At 44.1% G+C, this 18,470-nt stretch overlaps 1 protein-coding gene across 3 annotated transcripts in view; it reads left to right on the top strand.

Moving 5' to 3' along the window:
• The window catches only part of ccdc92 (coiled-coil domain containing 92), a 223,229-nt gene that overhangs the window by 187,329 nt on the left and 17,430 nt on the right, over positions 1 to 18,470 (top strand). For all 3 annotated transcript variants that reach the window (XM_060931254.1, XM_060931252.1, XM_060931253.1), the window contains exons 2-3: positions 11,585 to 11,763; positions 12,091 to 12,132. In XM_060931254.1, coding sequence (XP_060787237.1) covers positions 11,628 to 11,763; positions 12,091 to 12,132 — 178 coding nt within the window. In that variant the 5' untranslated portion in view covers positions 11,585 to 11,627. The remainder of the gene's footprint in view (positions 1 to 11,584; positions 11,764 to 12,090; positions 12,133 to 18,470) is intronic.

Below are 18,470 nucleotides of genomic sequence, written 5' to 3'. Positions count from 1 at the left end.
CCAGATCAAGTCTTGAGCTGCCTCCAGTTGACCAAACCTTGTCTCTGATAAGAGCTTAGTCAATTCCAGCTCCCCATCCTTGCCAAGCATCTTTGGTTGCACTGGGGTTAGATTATTCTGGGAGGCAAGGCATTGATGGTTGCTGTCTTGCTTGGCTTTAAGAGATTGACCTGATTGTGCCTCTATGTGTATCTTCCTTTGATAGAGCCTGACTTTTGTTACAGTGAGGATACGTTTGAATCTGAGAGTAGCAAACATTGAGTCTTCCCTTTCCACTGGTTGAGATTCATTGGTGAGGAAAGGATGTCATATGTTGCACTGAGCAGGAAGTGGTTTTGGCTTGTATCTCTCTGCCATATGTCCTTCCAGCTGAGCGTCCTTCTCTCCACTCTTTCCCACAGTGTCCCACTGTCCCTTTCCAGTGTATTAGACAAACATGGCACACCTTGCTGCCTCTTCCAGTTTGTTCCATTCTGACACAACCACCTTCCTCTTTGGTGAGGTTACCTTATTCCAGCAACATCTGTTATCCATTTTTAGCCATCTCTTTTGACCCTGGAGCCACATTTGGTGTTGTGCATGTTCTCATTGCATAATGATAGACTCACATGGTCAGGTAAAACCTATTTTTATTAATACCCAACACCCTACCTTATATATACTGATTACATTAATGACATTTAGCTCTTATCCAGAGTGACCTATAATGTATCCAGAGCAGCCTGGGGAACAGTTGAGGGTTAGGTGCCTTGCTCAAGGGCACTTCAGCCATTCTTGCTGGTCCAAGGAATCAAACCAGAAACTTTTTGGTCCCAAAGCTGCTTTTCTAACCTTTAGGCCATGGCTCACCCCCAATATATATACTGATATATTGGTACACACAAAATCCACACCCTAAGGAGAATTACAACCTGTATATATAAATGTCATACCCCTCACTGCTACACTGCTGTAAGAGCGCATTACTATGAGCAGCGACCCGCAAAAATATCCTCACATAACCATTAGCCTGTTCTGCTGGCTATCTATCTGTCTCTTGTCTCTCGGCTCCCCTCTTCCTCCTCCTCTGGAATTCTCTGAACATCCAGATGTGACACATTTATTAGATTTCATGATCAACATTAGAGCGGGAGCATAAGGATGATCCTCACCGAATTATTCAGACTGCAGGAGGTTTAGGCCTGATTTAGAGCCTCTAATCAACCCCACTCATGGGATAAGTGCACTTTTATATGATTAAAGTGTGTAATAATTGGATGATCCTTTGAAAAGCCTTGCATCAGTTTACTAGACTGCAGCACAGACTGCACGGATGTGTACTGAGGCTTCATTTTTGATATTTGACTGCAGTCTATTTAAAATGAAATTGTATTTGCTAATTCCACTGCAGTAGCATAATAGGCAGGCCGTTGATTAAGTCTAAAATGTATTGTGGAGCCGGTGAAGAAATGAAGTGAGGTCTTCTGGGGAAGGAGAATTTCAGCTTCTTTTTCACTAGTAAGCTCAGTAAACGGGTGAGATAACTCACAAATTAGCACTATAGCAAAATGGTTTAAGTATGACCTAGCAAAGTCCTGAGTGGCTAAATTTCCCTGGCCTAACGCCAATGTGGGTGGGAGTTCAATAAATAAATTTGATCCTGCTTTCTGGGCAGGAAGGACAGCCTTGACCTGAGACACCCTCACTCCGAGAGAATCTAGCCAATTATGGGCTCCTGTAAGCTCATGGATGAAGAACAGCACACTTATTGTCTTCTCCAAGCACCTTTAGCTGCCCTTTGACATTGCACAAACAGCAGTTTGAACATGTGAAGTCCCTTATATATTTTTAAACCACGAGTTGGCCTAGTGGTTAGCGTGTCCGCCTCTTGGCCAGGAGATTGCGAGTTCTACTCGTGTTCAAGTCATACCAAAGACCATCATAAAAATGGTACCTACTGCCATCTGGCAAGGCATGCTGCAATACAGATGCAAGTAGGGAAGTCAAACTCTCGCGGTTACCAGAGAACTACACACACACACACACACACACACACCCCCCCCCCCCCGTAACCCTAGCTGTATAGGCAAGAGGCCTAGGGCTATGGAAACCAAGATCGGCGCCACACTCGCGTGCCTCGAAGAGCTGGTTAGTACTGGGATAGGAGACTTCCTGGGGTTGGCCAGATCCTGGCGTGGAAGGGACTTTGACTTGATATATTTTTAAACAAAATATAAATCATACTAAGGCAGCACAATGGTGCAACAGGTAGCGTTGCTGCCTCAAAACTCCAACACAGTTCCTGAGCTTGGGTTACTGTCACGTAGTCTCTGTGCATGTTCTCCCCAAGTTTGGTTTTTTTCCCCACCTTCCAAAAACATGCCTGTAGGTGTATTAGCTAAGATATTAGCTCACCCTGGGTGTCCATGCTGGCTCTGGATCTAATATGATCCTGACCAGGATGAAACAGTTACTGAGTGGAAATCATACCAAGCTTGAGCTGAGGTTTCTTGCTAATTCTTAGCTACGAAGTTCACTGCTTTGAACAAGCAAGCTAGCAAGGCAAATTGAATGGCTGTCTAAAAACAAGGCGAGGTGGTGGTTTGCAGTAACCTCTTCCAAAAGGACACAATGTGTCATTTTGGTGTGAACAAGCTAATTTCTAAAATAGCATTATAGTTAATGCTAAAGTACTGCGAGCTAGCCTAGTGGTTAGCATGTCCACTTATCGACCGGAAGATCATGAGTTCTACTCGTGGTCGGGTCATACCAAAGACCGTCGTAAAAATGATACCTACTGCCATCTGTCGAGGTGCTGCAATATAGATGCGAGTGGGAAGTCAAATTCTCGTGGTTCCCAGAGGATCAGACCCCCACTCTAACCCTAGCTATGCAGGAGGCAGAGGGGCAGCGCTGGCCAATGCGCCTTAAGGGCCTGGTTAGTACTGGGCCAGGAGACTGCCTGAGAAGACCAGGTCCTGGCACAGGACGGACTTTGACTTTAAAGGGCTAAAGTAGGATCTAAAAAGTAAACATGCTAATTACGCAACTTCTGTACATTCGAACTAAAAAGCTCTTTTGTTTGCTCTGTCCGAACACTTCATGAACTAGGTAGTAACTTTTAACGTTGATGTATTTACCTTCTCAAAACAGTTTGAAAAGGTGCTTTGTGTGTATGTTGATGATCTGTAACGAACACTACTATGATACTACTATGATGATGATGAAGATGATCATCCTCTGGGGTTGAAGATGACCACCCAGATTGGTGGGTAGTGGTTGCGGGTCCAGAGGTGACTGATGAGGCAAATCCGGGCTTTGAAGGTACGTCCACATGTTGGGCATACTTGGGTAGGTGCTGTAATGGAGGTGGTGATAGTTCAAGCCTTCCATGCACCTTGTTTCTTCTGGGCCTCAGAGATGCGTTTCATTTCTGCATCATGCTGGATGATCCTGATCAAGCGACTCCCAGGAGTCGGGATCGATTTCTAGGGTTTTGAGGGACAGTGCGAGCAGCCATGTGGATACGATGTTATGTGCTGAGCACGGTGTCAAAGTCTTCTTCCCAATTTTCCGAAAAGGAATTTCAAGTTGAGGGGGAGCTTTCATCATTTTTTTTCTAACACTACGTTCACACTGCAAGGCTTAATGCTCAATTCCGATTTTTTTGTGAGGTCGTTCACATTAACAAATATATGCGACTTGTATGTGATCCTCAGTATGAACGAAAAGCGACCTAAAAGTGTTCCGCATGCGCATTGCAGGATACGACGACGTCACACGCAGTGAGCATGGCCAGTGTTTACGGAAGTAACCTAAAGTTTCCTGTGTATGACAGTAGCCAGCATGGGGTACCTGGCGATGATGCAGTTGTTGTTGCGACGGAGCCAGAACATGCACAATAGCCTGATGTTAAGGAGGAGGTTGAGAAGGAAGAGGGCAAGGGGTTTGGCTCAGGCGTTCTGCGGGGTAGTGACTGCAACCTCCGTTCAAAGGAACGTGTGGGTGCGGAGTCGCATTGATGTCATGCGCCATGTTGTTGTAACTTTTTTTGAGAGACCTGCCGCTTACTTCAGCGCAGAATAGTGACGTTTGTGGCTTGTTGATGACGTGTAAGTCGGATGAATGCGACCTGGCGGTTCAGACTGAAGTCGCATATGAAAAGATCGGATAGGAATCGGAATTAGGACCACATATCCAAACGGCCTGGCTCGGATTTGAAAAAATCGGATCTGTGTCGTTCATATTGTCAATAAAAGATCGGATACAGGTCACATATGGGCGAAAAAATCGGATTTGAGTCACTTCAGCCTGCAGTGTGAACGTAGTGTTAGTCAGACGTTCCGAGTGACGAGATTCAGTCGAACGTAGTTGAGGAGCCGGGAATGAAAGTAGTGCCTCATTAGCAAGGCGAGTGCCTGATGTTCCTGCTCATGAGAACAAAAATTTGACACTCAGGTAGGTAGTGTATTGGTGCGAATGAACAAGGTCGAAGTCTTATTTTAAGCCTGCGCCACAAGAGATTCATAAAGACTGATTATACGGAGATGCAGTCCACTCCCTCTCTCCATCTGGAAGCAGCTCAGGGTGATGGCTCTCCAGCTGCTCCTGTGCCCTGCTGCTAATAGACCCCTCTTTTGTTTTCTTTTTTTATCTTTTTTTTCTGTCTGCTGCCTTCTCTAACAGGCTGTAATGCTGTCATTAGCTATTCATGGGTCCTTGTTCTAAAAGGCAGGATGATGATAGGGAAGAATAGTGCTGTCAGGAGAAAACAAGGCTGCACTTTGTGTGTGTGTGTGTGTGTGTGTGTGTGTGTGTGTGTGTGTGTGTGTGTGTGTGTGTGTGAGACCTGAGACCTGCTTATTATTCTATCTGTTCAGCATTGCTTTTGTCCCTGATACAGCCATGTTGACACTGCATTTGCCCTCCAACTGAAGCTTAAACACGTGCGCGCGCACTCACGCACATGCAGCGTACTATACTTCCTCATGCTTATAGAGGATAAGTGTGCGCTTAATCAGCTCATATACAGTAGTAGGTTAGTTTTTAGATGAATATCCATCATGTGGACAGATTAAAACATAAAGTGATCAGATTACATTGCGAGATTTCCTGAAACGAAGGGCGGCACGGTGGTGTAGTGGTTAGCGCTGTCGCCTCACAGCAAGAAGGTCCGGGTTCGAGCCCCGTAGCCGGCGAGGGCCTTTCTGTGCGGAGTTTGCATGTTCTCCCCGTGTCCGCGTGGGTTTCCTCCGGGTGCTCCGGTTTCCCCCACAGTCCAAAGACATGCAGGTTAGGTTGACTGGTGACTCTAAATTGACCGTAGGTGTGAATGTGAGTGTGAATGGTTGTCCGGGTCTATGTGTCAGCCCTGTGATGACCTGGCGACTTGTCCAGGGTGTACCCCGCCTTTCGCCCGTAGTCAGCTGGGATAGGCTCCAGCTTGCCTGCGACCCTGTAGAACAGGATAAAGCGGCTAGAGATAATGAGATGAGATGAGAAAACGGCTAACCCCAGGCTAGACAGTACACAGCCCGGGTTGGTCAAGACTGATGGGCAGGGAAGCAGGAGAGAGGTGCAGCCTGAAGAGGTGGGGCTTCAGTCTGCACTTGAAGGTGGTGAGGGAGCCGGCAGTTCTGACCTCAATGGGAAAGTCATTCCACCAATGGGGAACCAGGACAGACAGCAGTCTTGAGCGGGCTGGGCAGGAGAGGAGAGGAGGAGGGGCCAGGCAACCAGAAGTAGCGCAGCGGGAGGATCTGACTGGCATGTAGGGGCGGATCAGTCTAAGGAGGTACAGCTTGGTAAGCTAGCACCAATGTATTAAATTTGATGCAAGCTGCGATCGGTAGCCAGTGCAGGTCCAGGTCGGCAAGCAGATGGATGATGTGGGAAGAACGAGGGAGGTTGTAGACCAGGCGAGCTGCAGCATTCTGGATGAGCTGCAGGGGTCTGATGGCAGAAGGGGAGAAGGTTGCAGTAGTTCAAGCGGAAGAGGATCAGCACTTGGACCAGGAGCTGAGTAGAGTAGGTGGTAAGAAAAGGGTGGATCCTTCGGATGGTGTAGAGGAGGAATTTACACATCCGGGTCACTGCAGGAATGTTTGCTGAGGAGGAGACTTTGTCGTCGAACAAAACTCCGACAATCCAAAAACAGGTCAACTGGCTACTCTAAACTGCCCATAGGCGTGAACGTGAGCGTGAATGGTTGTTCGTCTCGGTGTTAGCACAGGGTGAACCCCGCCTCTCACCTGAAGTCAGCGGGGATTAGCTCCAGCTTCCCCCACAACCCGCAGTGGATAAGTCAGATAGATGAATGAATGAATGAATGAATATCACAATACCTATAATATCTTAGAAAAGGATTTTGTGATATAATTGATAACGGTATCAATATTCCATTATCATACTGTCCAGCTGTACTGAACATACCTGATTTCCCAGACCTCAGCTCCAGTATCCTGAACCTCATGGACGCTCAGTTTGATCCTTGAATTTATTATCTTGCTCGGGACGGAGTCCACCAGGGGGCGAGGTATTGTTTTTGGTCAAGTTTCTTTGTTTTTTTGTTAATGATATTACGGGAAAACAGCTGGATCAATCTTCATGAAACTTTCAGGATAGATGGGCATTGGTCTCACATAGAACCTCCAACATTTTGAGGGTCATCCGGTCAAGGTCACCAAAAAGGTCAAAATCGTTTTTGTTGTGTCTGCTGCCTCACATAGAGGTGCTAGCCACTACGTCATCGTGCTGTAAGAATGTAAGTGTAACGATCGCGCACTGCGCATACACGTGTTCCGATTAAAATGGCCGGTTCACCATTCAAAATAAATGGACTAGACCAGGGGTGTCAAACCTGATCCATAAAGGGCCGTGTGGCTGCAGGTTTTCATTCCAGCCATGCAGCAGCACACCTGACTTGGCTCATTCAATCAACTGAACTGTCTTCACACAGTCAAATACTTGCAGCCACACCCACCCTTGATTAAAGGGTGGGTGTGTCAGTTGATTGAATAAGCCAAATCAGGGTGCTGCTGCATGGCTGGAATGAAAACCTGCAGCCACACGGCCCTTTATGGATCAGGTTTGACACCCCTGGACTAGACTAAAGAAATCGCTTTCAGACATGTTAATGCTTATTACAGAGGGAATGTGCGTTCCACTGAGCTCTAGCGCCGGGCCATTTCCGGGAAATAAGCGTTTGGGTCATGGCGACAGCGTGTGTATGTCAGCCTCGGTTCGGAGGTTTCAGTTTCGAAAACTGTAAGAGGTAAGAGTAGAATAATATAAAGTACAGACACTCAGGATATTTTACTTCTGTGATTTTTAAATTGTTTATTTTTGGATTGTGCTTCATTTTTGTGGCTACGGCCTTATAGAGTAAATACTGTATATATGCTGTATTTACTGTATGGACATGGGATCAGAAAACTATTTTATCTATTGAGGTTTTTCACCCACGTGACCAAGTCATGTGATGCTGCCATTTTGGACGGCACGGCTCGAATCAGTTTGAATGCGAGGAAGGCGACAAACGAAAAACATAAAAGAAAAAGGAGCGAGATGCAGAAAACACCTTCACTATCCAGCGACGTAGGGCATTTACAGGGCGAGCAGAGGGAGAGGTATTTGCAAAAATTGAGGTTAGCAGGCTTAGAGAACGACGTTTACCTGCTTCCACCAGGATTGTTCACTGACGTACGGAAGTACACGAAGCCCTCGTCTTTACCTGACTTCGGCCCACATGATCTGTGTCGTTAAAAACCCATCGCCATACACAGGTATTGATCTGAAAGCGTATAAGAGTTTGGATGCCTACAAATATTTTGTGTCAGGCTGGGTAACATGCCTACATCAGCGGGTCGTCCCTGGAGCCGGTTGTCGCCATCTTATTACAGCTAAGGTTTGTTCACATTTTCATTTACGTTCGGTCCTCAGGATAAACAAAATGTTATTAAATGTCATTGAAATAACTTCTTAGTCTGTTGAGACATGGCCCGTTATAAATTTGCTGTTACCAGGCAATGACCAAGAACTGTATTATTAGGGTCGGTGTCTGTGTTGTAGCAGTGTACTAGCAGCTAGCTGTTAGCACTAGCTAATGTCAACAACAGTAGCTAGTATGTTACTGTAGCAATGTTTACGTTCAGTCATTTGGATGACTGTTAAAACCTTTCAGTCTCAAGTTTTTCCTTTACTGTATTTACTAGTTTACTGTAATTATGATCCGGCAGCTATTTACACCGGATCCGGTGTAAATAGCTGCCGGAGCCGACGTCCGAGCTTGCCGGAGCTAGCGCGCTCGGGCAGGCTGGGAGCTAGTGCGCTCGGGCAAGCTGGGACGTCGGCTCCGGCAGCTATTTACACTGGATCCGGTGTAAATAGCTGCCGGATCATAATTACAGTAAACTAGTAAATACAGTAAAGGAAAAACTTGAGACTGAAAGGTTTTAACAGTCATCCAAATGACTGAACGTAAACATTGCTACAGTAACATACTAGCTACTGTTGTTGACATTAGCTAGCTTGACCTTCAAAATGGCGGACACCGGGGCGTCACGTGACCCTGTGACGTCAGGTGAAAAACCACAATAAGCAGTAGCCACATGGACCCATAGGGTACCGAATTTTTTTTTTTTTTTTTTTGCAATATCTTCCTTCATATTCATCATAAGTGCTACCAGGCGAGGTTTGTTTTGCCTGGCAACACTTGTTTTTATTTGATTATTGATGTTTTTTGGTTCAAAAACCGTTTCTCTGAGGGTTATTATCACGTCTATGAGCTTGTCCACCCGAGGATGCCTTCATGTCTACTAGCGATGACGTTTGTTTTTAAAATTATCAAAAGATTTTCGTTCTTTTCATCCGTATGGCAGCGATTTAATTTCCAAATGCAAATAAACTGAGTTGAAGGTGTTCAAGTAGTTTTGGTGGTGATTAAGATTAAGACTTTTAACACCCACGTGCAATGAGCCGGTGCTACAGGTGCTCTAGCCCCTGCCCCTTTTCTGTTTGCTGTCCAACGTGCCCTTTTCATAGGGACTGTTTTGTTGTTTTTTTAATATTTGTAAAAGATAAGTTAGCTCCAACATCAATATTCTCTACAATTTGACAATAATATATGAAATTATAGATTTATAAAATAACGTTTTTCTATGTAAATGCGGGCATCAATCCGTGACGTCATGCATTCAGTGAACCTCCGTGCAGAAAGCGCATGCAGGCGGTTGACAGTGGGAGACAGTGCGAGGAACGGCATGGTAAGGTCACACCGAAAGTCTCCTTTCATTTCTTATCTGAACATGCAATATTGTGCAGCTTAGAACACAACAGTAAATGCGTAGGGTTGTTTATCATTTAATGAAGCCGCCTAGGCTATATTTAAACCGTTTGCTCCATCCATTTCATTAACGTGGCAGATTCGGAAACTTTAGTTTGAACGACGGCGTTAATAACATATTCTAGCAGCTTCGAAAACTTAAAGGAACAGTCCACCGTATTTCCATAATGAAATATGCTGTTATCTGAATTGAGACGAGCTGCTCCGTACCTGTCCGAGCTTTGCGCGACCTCCCAGTCAGTCAGACGCAGTCAGACGCGCTGTCACTCCTGTTAGCAATGTAGCTAGGCTCAGTATGGCCAATGGTATTTTTTGGGGCTGTAGTTAGATGCGACCAAACTCTTCCGCGTTTTTCCTGTTTACATAGGTTTATATGACCAGTGATATGAAACAAGTTCAGTTACACAAATTGAAACGTAGCGATTTTCTATGCTATGGAAAGTCCGCACTATAATGACAGGCGTACTAACACCTTCTGCGCGCTTCGGCAGCGCATTGATACAGATATCAATGCGCTACCGAAGCGCGCAGAAGGTGTTAGTACGCCTGTCATTATAGTGTGGACTTTCCATAGCATAGAAAATCGCTACGTTTCAAAGTCCGCACTATAATGACAGGCGTACTAACACCTTCTGCGCGCTTCGGCAGCGCATTGATACGGATATCAATGCGCTGCCGAAGCGCGCAGAAGGTGTTAGTACGCCTGTCATTATAGTGCGGACTTTCCATAGCATAGAAAATCGCTACGTTTCAATTTGTGTAACTGAACTTGTTTCATATCACTGGTCATATAAACCTATGTAAACAGGAAAAACGCGGAAGAGTTTGGTCGCATCTAACTACAGCCCCAAAAAATACCATTGGCCATACTGAGCCTAGCTACATTGCTAACAGGAGTGACAGCGCGTCTGACTGACTGGGAGGTCACGCAAAGCTCGGACAGGTACGGAGCAGCTCGTCTCAATTCAGAGAAGAACATATTTCATTATGGAAATACGGTGGACTGTTCCTTTAAGGCTGAATGACGACGTCCACAACATATTCTAGCACAAATACTGCAGCATTTAGATGGATCTCACACACACACACACACACACACACACACACACACACACACAGAATGTTCAGTTACAATTGAAATTTAGTTTTGAATAAAGTTAACTTGTGTGAAAAATTTGTTCCAAGTGCCCTTTTTTGAATGTTGAGCCCCTGCCCCTCCAAAGGTCTTTGCACGGCCCTGACTTTTAATGTCCAAAAGTGTCTCTTTAGACATGCATGGGCGTACACACACACGGACTAACTATATGACATATACACATACCTATATAACAAAACCTTGCTCTTATTGAAAGCATCCCATGCAGTCAGTATCGAATCAACAGCCTGCCTCCATAAGTATTGGCGCCCTTGATTTATAAAATGGCTTTGTGGATAATTAACTAAATCTAACCACTACTTTAAGTACATTTATTTTCAACCCTTATCAAAACATACTTCTGAATTTAAAAAAAAAAAAGTGTCACAAATATTGGCACCCATGCGTTTAGTATTTTGCTAACACCATGTCTTATGCACTTTGATGAGACCAAGGAATCTGAGACATTCCTCAATATATCGACATCCTTAACTCTACCATTTATATATCATTATACTTTTTTTAAGCACTTGATTACATACTTCAAAGTATATTAGAAAATAGATTTGCATAAGCCTATTTATTATATTCTTCCATGTCGCACTCATTGCAGCATTATCTTATTATTAATATTGTTATTTTTCTGTACTTTTGCATTTCGATATTTGTGTGTGTGTGTGTGTGTGTGTGTGTGTGTGTGTGTGTGTGTGTGTGTTTAAATATATATATTTTTTTCTTTTTAGCATAAGGGACAATTTTCAATTGGGGTGCAAGCCCTGTTATTGTCCCTTGCCACCATGTTTATTATTTTGTATTTTTGTATTTTTTGGTATTTATTTTAATTATTGTCATTATTTATCTTTCTGTGGCGAAGCGCAATACACTAAACTAAACTAAACTAAACACATCGTCCTTGGTCTTATAATACAATGTGAGTTTTTCAAGATGTAAAATTGATCGTAATATTGGAATAATAATAATAATAGTCTAATGTGGAATGTAACTTTTATTTTAGTCAGTTTAGACACTTATTTAGATAAAGGATATTTTTTGCAACTTCTGTGGAGAAGTAAAATCGAAACAAGACGAAGTATGTCTCATCTTTTCCCCCCCCCCCGTGTTTGCAGCTTTGGTGAGTGTGAGCGTGTGTGTGTGTGTGAGCTGGTCATCATGGCCTCAGAGAATGTGACCTTGGAGAATCAGCTTCACAGTGCGCAGAAGAACCTGCTGTTCCTGCAGCAAGACCACGCCAACACGCTGAAGGGGCTCCATGCGGAAATACGCCGCCTGCAGCAGCACTGCACTGGTACACACACACACACACACACACACACGCGCACGCTACAGTATACTATACAACTTCTATAGTACTTCAGCAGTAGTATTAGATCAGATATGTAACAACGTAGTGTGTCTTGTTTTTAATTAAAGCGTAATTAAGAGATCTTTCTTTAAGTACACAATAATATAGATATTAATAATAATAATAATAATAATAATACGAAGAAGAAGAAGAAGTGAGGAATCTCCATGATAATGAAGTGTGTGTGTGTGCGCGTGTGTCACTGTGAAGAATGATCTCTACCTCCAGATTAACATCTGATCTCTCTCTCTCTCTCTCTCTCTCTCACAGATCTGACGTATGAGCTGACGTGCTGGAGTTCCGATCCGAACGGTACACACACCTGTCACACACGCTCACGTTTATTATGTCTGTCAGTGTTTTAGATGCAGCCTTTGATGCAGAAGTTCAGCCAAGGACCAGGTTTTTCACAGATTCTCTCGTATCCCGTGTGCAATTTTATTCTAGAAAAAGGAAGACTTATTTATTTATTTGTTTGTTTATTTATTTACTGGGTGCGTTGACTGTGTTGGTGATTAAACCAGTTTAAACTGCAGTGGGCTGTAAATAAGGTTTTAGTGCCGCTGCAGAAAAAGAGAGGGAGGAGAGCAGAGAGAGAGAGGGAGGAGAGCAGAGAGGGAGAGGGAGGAGAGCAGGGGGGGGGAAGAGAGGGAGGGAGAGAAATAGCCCTCTGTCCCCAAACACACATACATCACCATGGCCCTGTGCTGTAACTTGGCAACCAGCGGCCCACCCAGAAAAAACACACGCGCGCGCGTGCGCGCGCACACTCGTCTCTGCACCCTGGTTGATTTCCCAATGTCTCACACACACACAAATACGCATGTGTTTGTTTGTTTGTTTGTTTGTTCGTTCGTTTTCACTGTCACATACTCGTCTCTTCTATTGAATCCTTTTCTATTTTACTCTGCGCCGTTTTATTCGACGCTGCCCCACGCCAATCCATCCTGCTGTTTTCTATTTTGTTTAAAAGATTTTGGGTTTTTTTTTTTCACCTTTATTGGATAGGACAGTGTAGAGACAGGAAATGAGCAGGAGAGAGAAACGGGGAGGGATCGGGAAATGACCTCGGGTCAGAATCAAACCCGGGTCCCCGGATTTATGGTATGGCGCCTTAGCCACCTGTTTGGTTCTGCTGTTTTGTTTGATATTCCGTCTGTTCTGTTCTGTTTGGTTCTATGCTGCTGTCTTCTATTCTATTCATCTCATTTCCATTCTCTGGCCTGTTTTATTCAGTTCCGTTCCGTTCTCCTCGAGTCGACTCTGATCTGATGTGTTGTTTTGTGATCCGTTCTGTTCGTATATTCCATTTTGCTCTTTTCTGTTTAACTCCAGTTCAGCTGTATTTGTTTAAGGTCCACTCAGTTCAGTTCTCTTCTGTGTGATTCGATTCTATATTCTCTTCTGCTGTATTGTTTCATAAACTGTTCTGTTTAAGTCTTTGCACTTTTCTGTTCAGTTCTCATATTTTCTATTCCTTTCTGTCCAGTTCAGTTCTATTCCATTCTGTTCTGTTGCATTGTACGGTATTCTACTCGACTGTTCTATTCCATTACACTCTGTGTATTGTGTCCTATAATATTCCATTGCATTCTGTTCTATTCTGTTAAATTCTGTGCATTGTGTTCTATTCTGTTCTTTTCTATCATGTTCTCTTCCATTCTGGTCTGTTCTATTCTATCCTGTGTATTGTGTTCTATTCTGTTGCATTCTATTCTATTCTATTTCATTCTGTTGTTCTGTTCTCTTCTTTTCTATTGCGGTCTGTTTTCTTTCGTTTTGTTGTGCTGTATTCTCTTACATTTGTTGTATTTTGTGTTTTATTTTATTCCATTACATATTGTGTATTGTGTTTTGGTCTTTTCTATTGTGTTCTAGTCTTTCCCATTGCATTCTGTTCTATTCAGTTCTATTCTATTCCATTCTCTTGTATCTTGTTCTGTTCTATTATTTTCTATTGTGTTGTAATCCATTCCATTCTGTCTTGTGTCCTATTCTATTCCATCACATTCTGTTCTACTCAATTTAATCTATTACATTCTGTGCACTGCGTTCTGTTCTAATCTTTTCTATTCAATTACATTCTGTCGTATTTCATGTTCTGTTTTGTTCTATTCTATTGAGTTCTGTTTCATTGTGTTCTGTTGTGTTCTATTCGATGACATTTGTTGTATTTTGTTTTGTTTTATTCCATTATGTTTATTTGCATCTCATGTTCTATTCTGTTCTTTTCTATTCTATTGTATTCCATTCCATTGCATTCTATTCCGTTCTGTTCGATTCAAATCCATCACATTCTACTGTGTTCCGTTATTTTCTGTCCTGTTTTTGTTTAATTCTGTTCTTCTCTCTCTCCTTTTCAGTTCCTTCACGCTCTCAGCTGCGACTCAGCTTTTCGTCAGTGTTTGAATGTAGGGTCAGTGTCCGCATCATCACAGCATTACTGTAACCGTGAAGTGTGGAATTAAATTAAACTTTACTGTCTGATGTGTTCTTGGTAAAGATGTATTTAGAGACTGATATCCTCGTCCCGGCCTGGCCGAGGGAGTAAATCAGCGCTGTGTAGTGAAGGCTTCAGCTCAGGAAACACTACAGAGCTGAAGTAAAGCGAGACGAAATGACATTACAGCAGTACAGCTCTCTGAAGTGAAATAAAAATCCCGGTACACTTTATATAAAGGGCTTTTAGCTTTCTGCTTGCGTAAGTCTGATTTTCTGATTCGATGCGTATCTTCCTTGGTCTCTGATGCTATTTTTGTGGTCATAAACGAAGGCGCCTGCATGTGGAGCAGCACGACAGGGAGAGTGACGTTAAAAATACGCCGCTTTCATTTCTGACAGCCCAGTTTATGGATGTTCAGTGTGAACGGCACCATATGTTAATGCATACTGGCCAAAATGAACTAAATTCAACTCACTGGAACAAATAAGAACAAACTGCCCAGCTGTCGCTATGACAACACCATGTGAAACACCATTAGGCAAAAAAATCGTATAATTACGCAAACCATTGAAGCGAGGAATGGGTTGATATAGACTCCTGTGTGCTGGAGAGAAAAAGCACAGAATATTTCTGCCAAGTACAAACCCACTCGTGTCACGAGCTCATATTTGTTTATAAGGAAAACAAAAACATAGTCCGGATGATCGAGAACTTCATGTTGATTTTTGTGGCTACTGCCTCATACGCTACGTTCACACTGTAAGGCTTGATGCTCAATTCCGATTTTTTTGTGAGGTCGTTCACATTAACAAATATATGCGACTTGTATGTGATCCTCAGTATGAACGAAAAGTGACCTAAAAGTGTTCCGCATGCGCACTGCAGGATACGACGACGTCACACGCAGTGAGCATGGCCAGTGTTTACGGAAGTAAAACCGCCCGGTTGCGGTATGACTCATCCAATCTAGCTTGAATAGCTGCATCCCCCCAAATGGAAATCAGCTCCCTAACCTCTGCGTCCTTCCATTGAGAAGATTCAGAACCTTCACAGCCCGAAGCGTCCCTCGCATTGATGTCATGCGCAGGGGCGCAGATACGTTTTTTGAACTGGGGGGGACAAAGCTGCCAGCAAACCAACCCCAACCCCGATATGCCTGTCAAACTTGTTGTTAGTAACCATAGCAACCAAGCTCGAGCTCGCAACCTGTGCAGTCTGCGCAGCTCAACCAACCGAATATCAGTCTTTGTTTTATGTGAGTTGTTGCAACTATGTCTACACTGCTGTGCACCTCAATAAACCGAATGGTAATTAGTCTTTTGATTTTTCCGTGAGGTTTGCCTTATGCAAAGAAAGACAGCATAGACGTTTTTTCCTCCCTATAAGTGGGGGGGACCGAACGAGGTGAATTTAAATCTGGGTGGGACGAGTCCCACCCTCTATCTGCGCCCGTGATTATGCGCCATGTTGTTGTAACTTTTTTGAGAGACCCGCCGCCTTCTTCAGCGCAGAATAGTGACGTTTGTGGCTTGTTGATGACGTGTAAGTCGGATGAATGCGACCTGGCGGTTCAGACTGAAGTCGCATATGAAAAGAGCGGATAGGAATCGGAATTAGCACCACATATCCAAACGGCCTGGGTCGGATTTGAAAAAATCGGATCTGTGTCGTTCATATTGTCAATAAAAGATCGGATACAGGTCACATATGGGCGAAAAAATCGGATTTGAGTCACTTCAGCCTGCAGTGTGAACGTAGCCACAGAGGCAAAGCGAGGCAGTAGTCACTATGTCATCAAATGAATGTAACAATACCGCACTGCGCATAAGCATTATAATCACCAGAACGGCGAACTGTGATCTCGCGATACGAACAGTTGATCTCGCGTTATCAAAGGTACACAAGAACAGGAGGCGGAGCCACTATGTCATCGTGTTGTAAGAATGAGTATAACAATAGCAAAACTTCGTAACCAATCAGCACTTATCCTGATCAAGTTCGATTACCCGTTCTACTTCTTGATAAACTTTGAAACCAATCAGAACCAGAAACGAAATAAGAGAAACCTCGTTATAACTTCGTAGTATCAGAAGATAATCGGCAGATAAAAAGATAAACGAAATTCACCTCGTGGTTCGCCAAGGCTACTGATTCGATATCAAGTAAGTGGTGTTTATTTTAAGAAAACTGACCTTTTGATTATCACAGCTTTCGTTTGGTCCTTCTGAAAGGTCAAATAAAAGGTTTTGTAAATTTTTTTTAGCTTTTTGGCAGATATTTACGCCAAGAATTCCAGGCATTCAACAAAAACTCGAGAAAGCAGCGAGGACAACGTTGGAATCTTTCGAGCGATCCGCTTGGTTTGCAATTACAAAAGTCTCGTCTCTCGTCTCGTCTTCTTCCGCTTATCCGGGGCCGGGTCGCGGAGGCAGCAGTCTGAGCATGGAAGCCCAAACTTCCCTTTCCCCAGACACCTCGGCCAGCTCCTTGGGAAGAACACCGAGGCGTTCCCAGGCCAGCCGAGAGACATAGTCCCTCCAGCGTGTCCTGGGTCTTCCCCGGGGCCTCCTCCCGGGGTGACATGCCTGGAACACTTCCCCAGGGAGGCGTCCAGGAGGTATCCGAAAGAGATGCCCGAGCCACCTCAGCTGATTCCTCTCGATGTGGAGGAGCAGCGGCTCTACTCCGAGCTCCTCCCGAGTGACTGTGCTTCTCACCCTATCTCTAAGGGAGCGTCCAGCCACCCTGCGAAGGAAACTCATTTCGGCCGCTTGTATCCGCGATCTTGTTCTTTCGGTCATTACTCAAAGCTCATGACCATAGGTGAGAGTCGGAACGTAGATCGACCGGTAAATCGAGAGCTTCGGCTTTTGGCTCAGCTCCTTCTTCACCACGACGGACCAGTAAAGCGACTGCATCACTGCGGAGGCTGCACCAATCCGCCTGTCGATCTCACGCTCCATCCTTCCCTCACTCGTGAACAAGATCCCGAGATACTTAAACTCCTCCACTTGAGGCAGGACTTCTCCACCAACCTGGAGAGGGCAAGCCACCCTTTTCCGGTCGAGAACCATGGCCTCGGACTTGGAGGTGCTGATTCTCATCCCAGCCACTTCACACTCGACTGCAAACCGCCCCAGTGCATGCTGAAGGTCATGGTTTGAAGAAGTCAACAGGACAACATCATCCGCAAAAAGCAGAGATGAAATCCTGTGGTTCCCAAACAGGATTCCTTCCGGCCCCTGGCTGCGCCTAGAAATTCTGTCCATAAAAATGACAAAAGTCCCACGTGGGAATAAATCAGCTCCTTCGTGAAAACTAAAAATTAAAAGTATAATCGGTCAAACTTCTGCTGTTGGCTTTAATTTTTTAATTTTATTTTCGAGTCTTTACACTACACTCGTGAAACAAAACGAGCTCATTAGTACTAAATAATGCTTCGAAGACAATTCGTGAACAAGTGCTTTCTTTCTTACTATTTTGAAAATAGATCAAGTTCACAGCACCGTCTTTTGAACAAAACACAGTAAACAAAATCGGTAACCAAAATACTCCAAGCCCTGATGCTGCTCACAGCTTGGTGACGCTTGTAAGAGATGAGTCGAGTATCATTGATGACATGTACCGGTATATATGCGAAATTTACTGGATGGAGATGGGATCAGAAAACAGTTTTATTTATAAGCAGTAGCCACATGGACCCAGAGGATATGTATTTTTATTCTAAGCAGACGAAATGGACTCGGATATGCCTGCCTAGAACATTCAGAGTAATGAACGATTTTTAAATACAGAATGTGAGACAGGAAGTAAGTACTAATCACCAGTTGTTGTTGCTGCTGCTGTTAGAGATGGTACAGGAAATAGGATTACGCCAAAGCAGTGCTAATGCACATGGGCTAATGCATTATCTGCAGCCTGTCCTGTCTGGGCCTCACCGGAGTCGTCTCTTACCGTACACACCCACACACACACACACACACACAAGCACTGGTAGCAGTCAACTGTAATCAGCTGAGAGTTTTTAGAAACGTTCATTGTTGTTGGATTGGGTAAAAAACATGACGCGTAGCACATGGTTTCGGAGCAGCCTGTCACGAGACTTCGGTTAATCAGGACACAGCCGTCATGTCATGTGTCTCAGATTGGTCTCCGACATTTTCCCCAACATCCTCCTGAGTGTAAACGGATGATGCAGTAGCGAGTA

This window comes from Neoarius graeffei, chromosome 10 (assembly GCF_027579695.1).
Source record: "Neoarius graeffei isolate fNeoGra1 chromosome 10, fNeoGra1.pri, whole genome shotgun sequence".
NCBI lineage: Eukaryota > Metazoa > Chordata > Actinopteri > Siluriformes > Ariidae > Neoarius > Neoarius graeffei.
The sequence above is the reverse complement of the archived record's forward strand: the minus strand, read 5'-3'. Positions and strand labels throughout refer to the sequence as shown.